Source organism: Aspergillus fijiensis (genome assembly GCF_003184825.1).
Source record: "Aspergillus fijiensis CBS 313.89 unplaced genomic scaffold BO72scaffold_18, whole genome shotgun sequence".
Classification (NCBI taxonomy): domain Eukaryota; kingdom Fungi; phylum Ascomycota; class Eurotiomycetes; order Eurotiales; family Aspergillaceae; genus Aspergillus; species Aspergillus fijiensis.
This window is the reverse complement of record NW_024468994.1, coordinates 83,740-98,211: the sequence shown is the minus strand read 5'-3', so window position 1 is coordinate 98,211 and position 14,472 is coordinate 83,740. Positions and strand designations below refer to the sequence as shown.

Sequence of the window (14,472 nt, the reverse complement as noted above, 5' to 3'; positions counted from 1 at the left end):
ATTACCCCGATGCACTAGCGCTGCAGTCAAGGCTGATCGCTTGCTGTTGCCGAGACGCCCCGGTGGAAGGTGAGTAACTTGGTAGCTGTGATTGGCCTCTTCCCTAATGTGCCGCGGACCCTGAATAAATGCCGATATGGCTTGGGGGAATCCCCAGACACTTCATTTATGGACAGCCACACGCGGCTGGTATCTGCATGATTTCGTGTTTCTAATCAGTCCGGGTAGCAGACACAGGATTGTAGAGTATCGTATTCAATTTACAGCTGTCGAAAGGTGCTTTTTCAGGGGTGAGGCGATGTTACAATGTAGAGCGCTTGCGGGCATATCACAATGAGCACTTATAGTGTGGGTGATTGCTGTTGCTTAGATCAAAGGGGTGGAAACCAGGGGGTGATAGCGTAGCTTAGAGTAAGATTGTGGCAGACAACGCGATTCTACTGGTCCGCCCTCAGGATTGCGGGTGAAATAATCTTGTATAAATAAAACGATGCTCACCATTGATCAATAAGAGAAGAGAAAGATTCAGCAACATAACGATGACTTCAGGTGAAAATACAAAAAAAGCAACCCGCAAGCCCCGAGTATTCATCCTACGATCACGACGACATTCCAGTCACTGGATTCACCGAGATTAAGCTGCGAGCTTTACCAGTGATAGAGACGACCACTAGAGAGCGTTCGCAATAGCGGTATAAGCAGCCTTGGGGTTGTAGTTGCTGTCGAAGAGCAGAGGGCTGGAGCTGGAGCGCCACGAGTCCTAAAAGAGAGATTCCGGTATTAGTATGCCACGTATTTCTTGTGATTCCGACCGGAGACAGGCACTTACGGGGTCAGCAACTCCCCAGACGGTGATACCGACGCACTTGGGCTGGTTCAGACACGCCTTGACGACCTAGATCTGTGTCAGTAAAATTGATCGTGTCACTTGCAGTGATGTAACTCACGTTCACGTAGTCGGTGGAGCTGGCGCCAGCGATGTCGAGCTCGGTAATAGCGACCTCCTTGGTGCCTGCACCAGCGAGAGCGTTGAGAGCTGTAAAGGACTGTCAGTTGTGCTGTAGTGCGAGACCAACGAATGGGGGGTACTTATCCTGAGACGGCAGCACCGGCACCCGCGCTCAGGTGGGTTTGGGAACCTGTTGTGAATAACATGTTAGATCGTATACACGCTGGCCTTCAATTTCGAATGTCGTGCGACTTACCAATTCCGTCGATGGGGACGCCAGCTGCGACCCACTTCTTGACGTGGTTGACCAGGCCGGTCAATTTCGGGTACGAGGCGGAATCCAGGCTACGGCGGGGTTAGAATCAGGGCTAGAATGCAAGGCATGAGACGAGAATCGAGAAGAATGACTTACTTGTAGTCGTTTATGTAAAGCTTGGCGTTGGGATCCACCGCGCGAGCGGTCTCGAAAGCGATGCGCACATAGTCCTCACCGATGACGTTGTAGAAGTGGCTCTGGCGAAGAGAGCCATCCTCGTTGAAGATCTCATTGACAACGTCCTTGCTTCGATTAGAAGGCGTCATGACTTGAAAGATCGCCATTTGGGGATGGCTTACCCAGGCGTAGACCTTGCCCTTGTAGCGCTGCATCACGGTGGTGATGTGATTCTGCATGACTTGGATCAGGGTGTTCTTATCGGAGATGGACTGCACCCAGGACGGAAGCTGTGAGTGCCAGACTGGTCGAGTTTAGTTGGCTTCTCAAGTATGGACTGTAGTACTGGGTCAATCGTACCGAGAGTGTGGCCACGGATCAGCTTTCCGTTAGACTGGGCGAAGTTGACCTGGAGGATGTAAGACTCGAGTGCACCTCTCGGCTTTTGTGAAGGATACATACCAGGTAATCCGACCCCGAGAAGGAGAACTGTCCTCGGTTGGCTATGCGCTGATCAGAATCAAATCACACTCGTTTCCTGCAAGGTCTGTGCTCACGCTCAGTAGCATCCCACTTCATGCTGTTCTCCGGAGTCAGCTGGCCAAAGTCGGCCTTGATGATCGCCGGGGTCTTTGCGTTCTTGTTGAGAGTGTACTGGTCGCCGATGGTGCCCAGGTACTTCTTGCCGTGCGCCTTGAATTTGGCATCGATGCTCACTGAGGCCTGGCGGGGCTCGATGGGGCTGGAGAGCACATTACTGGCGAAAAGGACAGCCAGAGCAGCTGCTTTGATTTGAACCATGTTGGAAAGAAGGGATGACTGCTCTTGAGCTTGAGGAATGAATTAAATGAATGAATGAATGTTGATGTTGATGTTGATGGAACGAGAGATGGGAATCGCAGCATCTACGTGGGAATGGAGCAGTATTTGTAGACAGAACGACTCAGCATCTGAAGGATACAAAGCTGATGCTCGAGGTCTAGCTGCTTGACCGGTGGAGTATCCCAATTGAGAACGGATATTGCATTGTTTCCCTTATTCAGATATCTACTTCATTGCTCGTAGGCGAGAAATGATACTTCGAATGGCGATTAGCCTGAACGGGTGAATGAAGAGGTTTAGGCTGGCTAGACCGAAACGCCAAGCTTGCTCACCGGAATTATGAAGGCCTACAGGGGTGGGGTCCGATGTTGCACGGTTGTCCTCATAGCCTACCGATGGTTGCCCATCAGGGTCCAGGGTCTACCTCGGTTCCAGAGATAACTTGATCTTGAATAAATTGTATGCGGGAATAGCCGATGCCAAGCATTTCCTGCGGAGACCTTTCGTTTTGAAGGGGGATTTGGTGGGTTATACACTGGGGATCTGCCACACTCCGGAGTCCGAAGGAGTCCCAAGGAGGTCAGCCAGAGACCACTGATATTTGGTCATTCATGAACCTCCATCAATGCTTACAGATACAATGGCAACTACAGCTGACCTTCATGCTGACAGGTGTCAATGATGTGGTCACTAGCAGTAAGGAGTTGAAGTTTAAATTGTTTTGGCATGAAACCCTCATCTCGGGGCAGTGTATCAGCCTAGAACCAATTGGCTTGGCACCCCACAACGATACACGTCTAGACTCGCGTGTACTTGCCAGGCAGTAACATGCTTCGGCAGCTGGTCCATGAAGCAATGCCGAAGCACATTATGCCACTATGATCTAACGGCTATCTTGGTGTGATGCTATTTTAAACCTCCGTTCTGATCAGGGCAATGGTCCGGTGGACAGGTGATTCTGGCTGATGTAGTTTAGGCGCCAGTGTGAGCTGGTGACTGCAACATACTTGGTGAGTTAGAATCAGACAACAAAAGAACCCTGCTTTTATCCGAAACACCTAGGCTTGTCTAGCGAGCGCAAAACCAAGACATTGCCCTGGACAAATTACGAATTCCTTTAGCCAGATTCGAAGGTATATCAACTGTGGTGCGGCCCTCTATCCATCACTTGTCTTTTGTACCCCAAGTCTTTCAATACCACCTCTTTATCTCTCCTTCTCTGCTGCAGAAGAGATCCCACCAACATGAAATTCCTCAAGGCCAAAGCTGGTCTGCTGTCGTCCGGCATCTGCCTTCTTGTCTCTGCACCCTTTGCCTCCGCAAGCTGCCCTCTTCCTTCTACCTACTCCTGGACCTCAACCGGAGCTCTCGCAACTCCGAAGTCGGGATGGACCAGCCTGAAAGACTTCACTGATGTTGTTTGGAATGGCAAGCACATCGTCTATGCATCAACCACCGATACCAAAGGTAGCTACGGGTCGATGACCTTCAGTCCATTCTCCAACTGGGCGGACATGGCTCAAGCCAGCCAAATCGCCACGAGCTTCGGTGCCGTGGCCCCCACCTTGTTCTACTTCCAGCCCAAGAACATCTGGGTGCTCGCCACCCAGTGGGGGTCCAGCACTTTCACCTACCGCACCTCCACCGACCCCACCAACGTCAACAGCTGGTCCGCAGAGCAGCCCCTATTCTCGGGCCAGATCGGTAGCGGAGAAAGTTCCGGCACGGGCGCCATCGACCAGACCGTGATCGGGGACGCCACAAACATGTATCTCTTCTTCGCCGGCGACAACGGCAAGATCTACCGGGCCAGCATGCCCATCGGCAACTTCCCTGGGAACTTCGGCACGCAGTACGAGGTGGTGCTCAGTGGCGCCCGGAACGATATCTTCGAGGCGGTCCAGGTGTACACTGTCCAGGGCGGCCAGGGCCAGAGCAAGTACCTGATGATCGTCGAGGCGATCGGCTCGACTGGGCGTCGGTACTTCCGGTCCTTCACGGCCAGCAGTCTCGGCGGGGCGTGGACGCCCCAGGCGGCCAGCGAGAACCAGCCCTTCGCGGGCAAGGCCAACAGTGGTGCCACCTGGACTCAGGACATTAGTCACGGCGACTTAGTGCGCAACAACCCGGACCAGACGATGACTGTCGATCCTTGTAACCTCCAGTTGCTCTATCAGGGCAAGGACCCCAACAGCAGTGGCGACTACAACACGCAACCGTGGCGGCCGGGTGTGCTCACTCTGAAGCACTGAAGGGGTCGGCTTGGATGGATTGACGGATCAGACTTTCGGGATGGGGACGATGTGAGATGTGAGATGCTCCTATAGCCAAGGTCATGTGGCACGGCATGCCCTAGTTACTCCTTATGTATGCCCAACCCCTACGAGAAATCTCTCCAGTTACCACGGAACCATTACCATCTCTTGAGCCTAAGGTAGTCAGCATCATCCGCTGAGTAGCTCCGAACTTAGTCTTTCACCTTTTGGCATGTCCTCGACCCTAACATGGAGACCTCCACCTCCTTCAACCACGTAAATTTACCCGCTGTGCTTGTAGTTCATCATGTGCCTAGGCGGGATAGGCAAGGGCTGGCAGCAACATCCCTCAGCTACTCGCTCACTCTGGTGACACGCGTGTACCAGCATGGTGACAATCTGATGTTTGGAGCAGTGACTGGGGTCCAGGCGAGAGAATATACGGAGTAAGCACTATAGCAAGCCGACCCGCACCGGAGCTGTGAGATGAAGCAAAATTTCGCGCTAATGCAGAAGCAGCCACTCAAATCATTGCACTGGTGCTCCACCATAAGCGGAAGATCGAATCAGAGTTAAGCTTGGGCGGTACCATCCGTTAGTCTAGGAGACATAGTGCGTGCACTACGCAGTCACCAAAAAGTCAGTTATACTAGGCTGACGACCTGAGGGCATCGCCTCGATCACGAACAACAGCATTATAAACCCCTCGTCTGCATGCTGTCAACTCTCTCCCTCTGACTCTCAATTTCTTCTTCATCCCTCAAATCGTACCCAGTCCACCCTCAAATTCCCAAATCCAACCATGTCGCACCCCAAGAAACCCATCTTCGTCCTCATCCCAGGCGCGTCGCAGAACCCGTCCCACTACGCCCACCTCCTCCACCTCCTCCAATCCGCCGGCCACGGCACCTTCACGGGTCTTCTGCCCAGCATCAGCGCCACCGACCCCATCACCGCCGCCGACGACACCCACTACATCCGCCACCGCCTGCTCCTGCCCCTACTGGATGTAGCCCGGCAGGACGTAATCCTGATCAGCCACTCCTACAGCGGAATGCCCGCCAGCGCCGCCGCAGTGGGGCTTGCTCGCGCCGACCGCGCCGCGGAGGGCAAGTCCACGGCGGTGCTGGGCCAGATCTTCATCGCCAGCATCCTTCCCCGCGGCGGGGATGGGTCGAGCGTGATTGATGGGTTTGGGGGCCAGTTGCCGCCTCATATCCAGTTTGATGTATGCCCTCTCCCCTCCTCGCCTTGGCCTTGGCGTTGCTTATCCCTACTAGCAAGACTTTCTGACGTTGCGGCTGGCTCGACAAATATGTCTGTCTACGATTTATCTCGAATGAAACTGATAGGTGTCTGTCTGTGCTCTAGGAGAAAGAGAACCTCCTCAAATGCGCCGACCCTATCCCCCCGCTCTTCTACGACGTCGAGCCCGTCCTCGCTGCCGCGGCGGCCCAGTCCGCTCTCAGTCAGGGGTATACCTCGTTTGCGAGTCCGTGTCCGCAGGCGAGCTGGGCGACGGAGGCGTTTCGTGGACGCGTGGCATACATCCATACCCTGCAGGACCGCGCGGTGCCGTATGAGGCGCAGCGGGCGATGGTGGAGGCGACGGGGGTGGAGTGGGTGACGCGAGAGCTGGACACGGGGCATAGTCCGCAGATGTCGGCGGCGGAGGAGTTAGTGGGGGTGATTTTGGAGGTGGCCGGGTTGTGGGTGTAGTGTTTGGGAGGGGGATAAACTGGGGTGTATGGCGGATTTTGAGATCTGCTGGGTTGGGTTGTTGTTACTTGTGGTCGTTGGGAGGGGTATTCCGTGAATGTTTCTAAGGTCTGTGGGATAGGGGTGGAAACAACGAGGGCTATACGGTATTTATCACTGCAAGCAGATCTTTTTTCGGCCACATATATCTTATTATGCCGATCTTACAAGGCTCCTGTGGATGAGCTTACTAGAGATTGAGAACAGAAGGCTTGGCGCGTTACAAACTGAATTAAATAGAACCAGCATCTAATACATTCTTCCACTCAGTCTCAATAAGAGTTCGACGAGACGGGCTCCGCGGCCGAAACTCGGCTTTGAAGGGCCGTGGCCGCGAGCTGATCCCCTGCGTCATGGCAAATGGGTCTGGCGGCTCATTCCCCACATACTGAATATGAAACGCCCACAGCATGCGCGAAATGACAAGATTCAACGAGTTACGAGCCAGATGCTCGCCGGGACAAAGCCTTCGCCCCATTCCGAACGCACAGGTTGGCAAATCGGGGTTCTCGATCCACCTCTCCGGGAGGAAGCTGTGCGGATCCTGGAAGACGTCTTCATCGAAGTCCAGCGACCAGTGGTTCTGGATGACAGTCGTACCTCGCGGAATGCGATAGCCCATGTACTCGTCGTCCTGAGTTGTGCAATGGTGCAGACCCCCAGGAACGACGGGCCGCCAGCGCAGCACCTCTTCCACGAAAGCCTGAAGGTACGGAAGCCGGGGCATATCGTCCAGTGTCGGCATCCGCTGAAAACCCACCACTTTGTCTAGTTCAGCCTGCGCGCGCAGCACGGCCGGTCGCTGCAGCACTACCACCAGGATGAAGACTTCGAGCACAAAGGCCGTGGTGTCGCTGCCGGCCTCGTAGTTGACTCCGACGACGTGGGCCATCTCGTTCTCGCTGAATGCCGACTCGGGCCATCGGGCGCAGGCGAGGTCGCGGATGGTACGACTCCATGTCTTTGTTTGTGTCGTTTGGAGCGCCCTCAGCATGTGGTGTGTGAAGAACCGCGCCTGGCTGTCCTGTAGTCGGGCGGCGCTTCTTCTCCACGGTGCCAGCCAGTCTGGCAGATGGTCCAGGATAGGGAACGCCACCCCTGGCAGGCACACCTCGCCCAGGAGCTCGCGCATGATGTGATCTATTTCTTTCACCTCTGGCTCATCCCCGCGCTCCAGTCGGCGCCCATACGCCAATGCAAAAGTCAAACTTGCGGCGAAGCGGTGGATTCGCCCCGCAAAGTCGTCGGTCCAGAGCAGCTCCCATAGTAGCTGCTTGCACTCGAGGTCCTGGAGACTGATGTAGTCCTTGCATCGGCGCTTGTTCAGCAATGTGGGGAGAAGGAGGCGGTGTCGGCGCCACTGGAGACCATATGGCAGAGCCACGGCCAGGGAGTCGCTGCCCATGGCATCGGCAAAGTACGCGGGGCGAGAGCCATAGATGGCCCCTCGTCGTTTGAAGAGCTCTTTCGCGCAATGGAAAGAACCGATGATGATCATCGGGCGGGAGCCCACCCAGACGGTGATGATGGGGCCGTGTCGATTGTGCCAGGTTTTTAGGGTTCGCCACGGATCCCGCCGTGGCAACTGGTGCAGATTGCCGATGATCGGGAGTGGCCGCGGCCCCGGTGGATATTGATGTCTTCTCTTGTTGAGTCGTAGCAGAAGGTACAAGTATCCAAAAATTGCTATTGTAAGGAAAACAATCATCGTCTCTATACCGGGGCGATAAGCAATATAAAAGATAACACTATATTGGCAGTATATTAGCGGTTTCGAGGCGCAGCTATCGATTCCTGCGAGTCCACGAGTATTTAAACGTGCCCACTAGTATAGAATTCACCTGCGCTATTTTCTGACCGAGAAACCCAGAAAAACGCTCACGACCGTCCTGATATACGTCCGGTTTATGTCGTCAATGGCGCGCATTGAATCGTGGCCTCTGCTCCGTAGACCTGTTTATGAAGACTGGGCGCAAGGTATAACTCAGTGTGGGTGTCATTCCAAAAGGTGTGCACCTAATAGATCCACTCATTCACGGGTACATACTCTCTGCACCTCTTCCCAGACAACACTGATATTGAATATTGGTACATATGCGTCGAATCTTATTGATCGTGCAGTCTGCACGAGTCATGTCGTAATTGACCTGCACCAGAATGAGGCCAGCAAGCGACGAGTTGTCTCTTGAATAGGAAAGAGCCATCGCCATTTGCTCTCTCAGCAAGAATTGTTGCTTCCTCGATGTCAACACTAAGTCATCGATACGTAAGTCCATGGACCAGCTTGCAATACACGTCGATGGGCTTCGAGGAGAGAGGGATATGACAGGTACGGAGACCTCAACCAAAATCCGCAACTGCAACCAAGGGCCCACAGAGCAAAAGTCAATCATTCAAGAAATAAGCGGCGAGTAGATCACATTCTACTGGTCGTCGAAGGACAAAAGCTCAGGTCACAAAAGTGCCCTTCTCGTGTAAGCATCTCGAAGGACATATAAGACAAGCTTCCGTCCATCCTCCAAAGCATATCATCCACAAACAAGTAAAGCCATCGTTATGATGTCCTCTACCACTGTTCTACTTGACCAAAATCTATTCAATCTTTCTTATAATAGTCTTTCAGAAGTGGATCAAACCCGGATGAGCGATCTCCGAGCTCGAAGCATCACAAGATACTATGGTGGGACGAGCATCCAATAGCAACTGTTTCACTACACTGACTGGCACTACTCTAGGCTTCGCGCCAAACGATATTTCACACCTAACACCCAAGTTCTGGGCCTTTCACCGTGATGATATTTGCGCTTTTGATATTTCCGCATTCTCACTCATCACCATCCAATGCAACCTTGTCGCCGGTACCTTGGCTACCTATGCTGAGAAGAGGACCGAGTACCAGAACCTTGTCAAGCGTGTGCTGAGCTTTGATGTTCAGTGAGTTCTTGACCCAGTGATAGACTCGTCTATTGACCAATTCGTCAGGGGGCAGTATATGCTCACCGAGCTAGGCCATGGCCTCGATGCCAAGCATCTAGAGACGACAGCAACCTTGTTGTCAGACGGTAGTTTCGATCTATACACTCCTCGCTTGCATGCGGCCAAGTAAGTCAAATCCACTCACAACCCCCCTGCACCGATGGCACAAAATCTAAAAAATTGCTCAGGTACATGCCTCCTACGTCACCGGTAGAGGGATTCCCACGGTTTGGGCTCGTCATGGCCAGACTTATAGTGGAGAACGAAGACCGAGACGTGCGGCCGTTTATTGTCTGGCTGAACAACGGCCGGGAAATGTGCCCTGGCGTTACATGCAGGTACGTGCTAGCCTCCTAAGTCTCCCAAATCGTCACTAGGATGACCAATCTCATTCCTCTTTGCGCGTAGAGTGCTTCCCCGTCGAGCCGGCTCCAAGCCCCTCGACCATTCGATCACCAGCTTCAACCACGTTCGGCTCCCAGCATCTGCGCTGCTGGGCTCTCTCGCCAAGCCGGACGATCCCCGCCAGAACTTCCTGCACGTCATCTCACGGATTGGGGTCGGCACGATGGCCATCTCGACCACCCTCCTCCCGATTCTCAAGCGCTGTGCGTTTGTGGCGGGGAAGTACAGCCTCCGCCGCCGCATCACCAACCCTGAAGGCAGTCTCATCTCGATATTCACCTTTCGGACCCAACAGCAACCCATTCTGCACGCGCTGGCCCAGATCGCCGTCTTCGAGGCCTGGATTCCCCAGTGCATTGCACAGTACACAGACCCAACCCTCACAGCCCCTGTCCGCCACGCACTCGGCGTCTGCGTCAAGGCCGTCCTATCCAAGGCAGTCCAGCACAGCGGGTTCCACCTCGCCGAGCGCTGCGGCGCCCAGGGGCTGTACGAGTACAACCACATTGTCGAATCGCAGCTCGAAAGCCGAGGGATTGCTGTCTCGGAGGGGGATACACTGGTTCTGAGTATTCGTATGTTGGCCCCAGTGCCCCGAACCCAAGCTCACCTATCACCATAGTCTCCCATTACCTGTCAAGAAACTAACACAAATTATGACAGTATAGGCCTAACAACCGAACTCCTCCTGAACCGCTACGCAATGCCCCAGTCCAGGCACCCTGCCACTCTTCTAGCCCAGCACGAGACCGGCCTGCTAGCTGCCACCCGCACGCGCCTCCACACAATGTCCGATGGCCACCGCGGCGCCGAATACAACCGCGTGCTCTTGCCCCAGTGCCTGCCCATCGTCGAGGCGATCGGCCAGCGCATGGCCTACGAGGCAGCGCTGGATGCCGGGGTTGAGCCGGATCTTCTGGCGCTGTACGAGGCGGGGGTGGTGTTGCAGGATCCGGCGTGGTATGCGGAGCACTGCGGGCTATCACGTGAGGCGCAACTGGACCAGGAACGGCGGGCGCTGGATGCGCTGGAGCCTAGGGTTGAGGAGCTGCTGGACGGGCTGGGGGTGGAACGGTTTTGCACGGCGCCGATTCTTTCGGCGGAGCGGATGGAAAGGTTTGTGGCGGGGTTGCCGACTTTTGGGGAGGACGGGAACAGGGAGGGGCAGAGGGAGAGTCGGCTATGACTTGGTCGTATCTGCTTCGCTTGAGTTTCCAGCGAGCAAAAAAGGGCGATCTATCTGGGGCATTTCTGAGCCCAGGGACAAAGCAGGGTGTGCTCAAGGAAGCATGCAGCCGAAAAGCCATCTGTAGCAAGCAGCACGCATGCTAACCCTAATTGTCGGGGTTGCCCCGCTGGGCTCTCGCCACAAGATCGTTCGATTAAGTGATGCAAAAGCAATCAACCGGGTCATTTGTTTTGCGTTATATTCGGAAACCCGGGGTTAGTCATTTACTTCGTATGTGAGCTAAAAGATCGAATCTGGATTATAAAGCACCAGGAGGCGCCAAGACCATCTATAGAAGAGGGTCCCACAACTGTGGGCCATGGAAGATATTTTCCGTCGTCCAGTCTACTGCTTCCAAACCGAAGACCCTGGACCCACATATCTTGAACCAGGGCGACAGTTATTCTTCGAATGATCAAGTATACCCAGGGAAGCTTCTACATACGTACAGACCAACATTGGTCAGCACCAACAGGTTTCGCTGAGCTTTCATGGCGGAATGATCGTGGGTATGCTCGTTCAAGATATGCTTGTCACCGCCAAGTCGCCCAAGTTAACAGGATATTCTACGGCTATAAATGCACTCGCATCGCCCAGAGAGCAATCCACATCCAGTCCATCAATCAAAACCCCTGCGATCAAAATGTCTACCACCATGAAAGTTGCTATAGTCGGAGCCAGCGGCGAGACAGGTCAATCCATCGTGAATGCGCTGTTAAGCTCCTCCACCCCGAAATTTGTAACACGATCCGCACACCCATGCATCATTCCACAACTCTCTAACAACAATCATACAACAGAAAATCACCGCCCTCACAAGACCACAGTCCATCAACAAACCCACCAATCTCGCCCTTCAAAGCCGGGGCGTCAACTCGTCTCCGCGGACCTCCGCGGCCCCATCGCCCCCCTTATCACCCTCCTCCAGGGCATCGACATCGTCATCTCAGCCATCCACTTCGACGCGCTCGCCGACGAAATCCCCCTCGCCGACGCCGCCAAAGCCGCTGGCGTCAAGCGATTCGTGCAGTCCGCGCTGATGATCATCATCCCGCCCAGGGGGGTGGTGGATTTCCGCGAAAAGGTGCGTCGTGCGCGAGATGCCCCCACCCCCCTCCACTATCACATCACACCACCAACGCAGCCAAAATCCCCAATCACAACCACAGTCCGATATACTAACAACCCCCCAGCAAGAAAAAAAAAGAAGGGAGAAAACCTGCACTACATCCAAAAGCTCCGTCTGCCGTATACCTACATCGACGCCGGCTGGTGGCACCAACTGAGCCTCCCGCGCCTGCCCTCGGGCCGCGTCGACCATCTCCTGCCCCCCGCAGCCCAGCACGACGGCTTCCCGCTGGGGCGCGATGGGAACGTGCCGACGGCGCTGGCGGACCTGCGCGACGTGGGGCGCTACGTCGCGCGGATCATCGCCGATCCGCGGACCTTGAATCGGCGGGTGCATGTGTACAATGAGGTGTATACGCTGAATCGGGTGTGTGAGGTGGTGGAGCGCGTGAGTGGGGAGAAGCTGGAGCGGAGATATGTGAGTCGAGTCCTTTTTTGGTTATACCGTTCTAGGTTGGAGGGGTAGGGAGGAGCTGACGTTGGGGTTGAACTAGGTATCCGAGGTGGAGGCGCGGGATGCGGTGGATAAGGCGCGGATGAGGCTGGCCCACAGCCCCGGGGATACCGGGGCCTTGCTGGCGCATGTTGCGGCGCAGTTGTTTTATTCTTGGGGGATCAGGGGGGATAATACTCCTGAGAATGCTGAGTACTTGGGGTACTTGAGTGGGAAGGACTTGTATCCGGATTTCGAGTATGTTTCTTTCGAGGAGTATATCAGGGAAGTCCTTAGAGGGGAAGTGAAGGGGGTTTATCAGAGTACGTGAGGGTGTGGCTGAATGGCTAGATTCTTGATGTTGCCAGAATTGAAAATATATACACAGCCGTGGGGAGTGAGAGCTCGCCTGTCTCGTAGGGTACAGGCGACAGAAAGCAGAGCTGAAGACGAAGAAATACAGGATGCATGCCAAGCCTGGAGACTGAAAGCAAGATTGGACAGTACATGGTCTTGACCACCCATTCTTCACCACCCCGTCAACGTCTACCTCTACTCCCTTACGTGGCGTCCGTCTCGCGACCCCACCCCCAACCACAGCAAATCCGGTCGGCTATAATGCCCACAGACATCGACAAAGGCTCTCGTCCGCTGAATCGGCCCATCCAGGTCCAAGTCCGCGTAGATGATCCCCTCCTCCGTGCTGGGGATGGGCGCCGAAAGCAGGCGGCCATCGGGCCCGAAGATCGCCGAACTGCCGCCTCCGGGGGTGCTCATCATGCTCCCCGTGGCGGTCTGCATCTTGTCAATCCCGGCCTGGCTGATGACGGCGGTGGTGTGCAGGACGTAGGACTGGGATTCGATTGCGTAGGTGCGGGCGAGGGCGATGGTTCCTGCAATCGATTCGCGATGTTAGCCGATACTGAGTGGGAAGGAAGTGGTCCCAATGGGGAAAGGGGAAGTACCCTCGCGCGACATGCTATACAAACACTCCTCTTTATTGTCCGCGTCGAACAGCGGCGGCCAGGCGGCGACGTGGATCTGCTCGCGCTGCGCATACGTGTGGTACTTGAGGAGGGGCTGGATGTGCTCCCAACACGAGAGGGCGCCGACGCGCCCGGCAGCGGTGGTGTCAACCACGCTGTTGAGGCAGTCGCCGAACGAGTCGCCGAAGATGGTCCGTTCCATGTGCGTGGCTTTGATCTTCTTGCGCAGCGCGAGGATCTTCCCGTCCGAGTCGACGATCGCCTGCGCGATGTACAGGGAGTGGTGGATGTGCTCCGAGAAGCCCAGCACCACGGCGATCTTGTGCTCCGCCGCGCAGCGCTGGATCGTCGCCATCTGCGGGGAGTCGACCTTCAAGGAGTTTTGGATGTACAGAGATGAAAGGTTCATGTCGACGGGGCGGGACCTAGAAGGATTTGTAGGAGTGCTTGCGTCAGGTTTGAGTGCCGGTTTGTTGGGGGAGATCGGGTTAGGGCAGGGCGAAGGGCGTGCCTTACCAGATCCAAGCAGGGTATCCCGGGATCCAGCATTCGGGGAAGCTGATCAACTGCGCGCCCTTTTTGGCGGCTTCAGCAATCAGAGTACATGTCTTCGCGACCGTTGCGTCGAGATCCAGCCACACCGGTTCGGCTTGGGTGACGGCGACGCGGACTGTTGAGGTGGCAGGGGCGCGCATGATGAGGTTATTGTGGTGCTGGATTTCTGGGTAGAGTACTGTGTGGGAGAGCTTCAGAAGCTCCGGTGCTGGAGGTTAAAGTATGCGCACTTTTAAGCTTCACTCAGCGCAAGCAGAGCAGAGACGGCGATAACTTTAATCAAGTGTTATGACTGTTGCAGCTCGTTCAGATAGCTTCTTATCAGATTATTGCGGGGTTATCGAGGCGGAATTTGTCTTCCGCCGCTTGACCCCGCCCAATTTTCGGCGAACTGTCAGACCACTTGAAGATGACCTTCTGGTCCTGATAAAACCACCCCAATGGCCGACGCGCTTGAGCAGGGTGAGAGCCGAAGGTACACCTAATTTAGAGCTGGTGGTCGTAAAAACGGATATTTAATAACTGTGGCGCGTCGGAAGTTGAA

General features: G+C 55.0%; 7 protein-coding genes across 7 annotated transcripts; 4 read left to right on the top strand and 3 right to left on the bottom strand.

Moving 5' to 3' along the window:
- Nucleotides 1–602: 602 nt before the first annotated feature.
- Nucleotides 603–2,183, bottom strand: BO72DRAFT_427161 (endo-1,4-beta-xylanase; the record flags this gene model as incomplete). The annotated part of the gene is made up of 10 exons (XM_040942974.1): nt 603–760; nt 830–895; nt 948–1,046; nt 1,102–1,139; nt 1,206–1,294; nt 1,362–1,507; nt 1,565–1,686; nt 1,743–1,791; nt 1,845–1,885; nt 1,940–2,183. The coding sequence occupies 10 exons, from the start codon at nt 2,181–2,183 to the stop codon at nt 671–673; spliced, it is 984 nt and encodes a 327-aa protein (XP_040802180.1). The 3' UTR covers nt 603–670.
- Nucleotides 2,184–3,392: 1,209 nt separating this feature from the next.
- Nucleotides 3,393–4,519, top strand: BO72DRAFT_427160 (1,4-beta-D-arabinoxylan arabinofuranohydrolase axhA). Its single transcript, XM_040942973.1, has one exon. The coding sequence runs from the start codon at nt 3,449–3,451 to the stop codon at nt 4,454–4,456; it is 1,008 nt and encodes a 335-aa protein (XP_040802179.1). The 5' UTR covers nt 3,393–3,448; the 3' UTR covers nt 4,457–4,519.
- A 742-nt stretch (nt 4,520–5,261) lies between these two features.
- On the top strand, nt 5,262–6,178 carry BO72DRAFT_495321 (alpha/beta hydrolase; the record flags this gene model as incomplete). The annotated part of the gene is made up of 2 exons (XM_040948539.1): nt 5,262–5,687; nt 5,831–6,178. The coding sequence occupies 2 exons, from the start codon at nt 5,262–5,264 to the stop codon at nt 6,176–6,178; spliced, it is 774 nt and encodes a 257-aa protein (XP_040802178.1).
- Nucleotides 6,179–6,473: 295 nt separating this feature from the next.
- Nucleotides 6,474–7,862, bottom strand: BO72DRAFT_337338 (cytochrome P450; the record flags this gene model as incomplete). The annotated part of the gene is made up of 1 exon (XM_040940564.1): nt 6,474–7,862. A coding segment is annotated over one exon (1,389 nt), but the record flags the coding sequence as incomplete, so codon positions are not given.
- Nucleotides 7,863–8,776: 914 nt separating this feature from the next.
- BO72DRAFT_507461 (acyl-CoA dehydrogenase NM domain-like protein) lies at nt 8,777–10,866 on the top strand (the record flags this gene model as incomplete). Its single annotated transcript, XM_040949260.1, has 6 exons — nt 8,777–8,897; nt 8,953–9,151; nt 9,200–9,319; nt 9,382–9,531; nt 9,602–10,173; nt 10,267–10,866. The coding sequence occupies 6 exons, from the start codon at nt 8,777–8,779 to the stop codon at nt 10,782–10,784; spliced, it is 1,680 nt and encodes a 559-aa protein (XP_040802176.1). The 3' UTR covers nt 10,785–10,866.
- Nucleotides 10,867–11,481: 615 nt separating this feature from the next.
- BO72DRAFT_476809 (NAD(P)-binding protein) lies at nt 11,482–12,718 on the top strand (the record flags this gene model as incomplete). Its single annotated transcript, XM_040947404.1, has 4 exons — nt 11,482–11,565; nt 11,689–11,917; nt 12,020–12,372; nt 12,449–12,718. The coding sequence occupies 4 exons, from the start codon at nt 11,482–11,484 to the stop codon at nt 12,716–12,718; spliced, it is 936 nt and encodes a 311-aa protein (XP_040802175.1).
- Nucleotides 12,719–12,921: 203 nt separating this feature from the next.
- BO72DRAFT_76948 (carbon-nitrogen hydrolase family protein) lies at nt 12,922–14,278 on the bottom strand. The gene is made up of 3 exons (XM_040950696.1): nt 13,890–14,278; nt 13,353–13,798; nt 12,922–13,280 (listed from the first exon to the last, which is right to left on the bottom strand). Exons 1-3 carry the CDS (start codon nt 14,066–14,068, stop codon nt 12,940–12,942), a joined length of 966 nt encoding a protein of 321 aa, XP_040802174.1. The 5' UTR covers nt 14,069–14,278; the 3' UTR covers nt 12,922–12,939.
- Between the last annotated feature and the right edge of the window lie 194 nt (nt 14,279–14,472).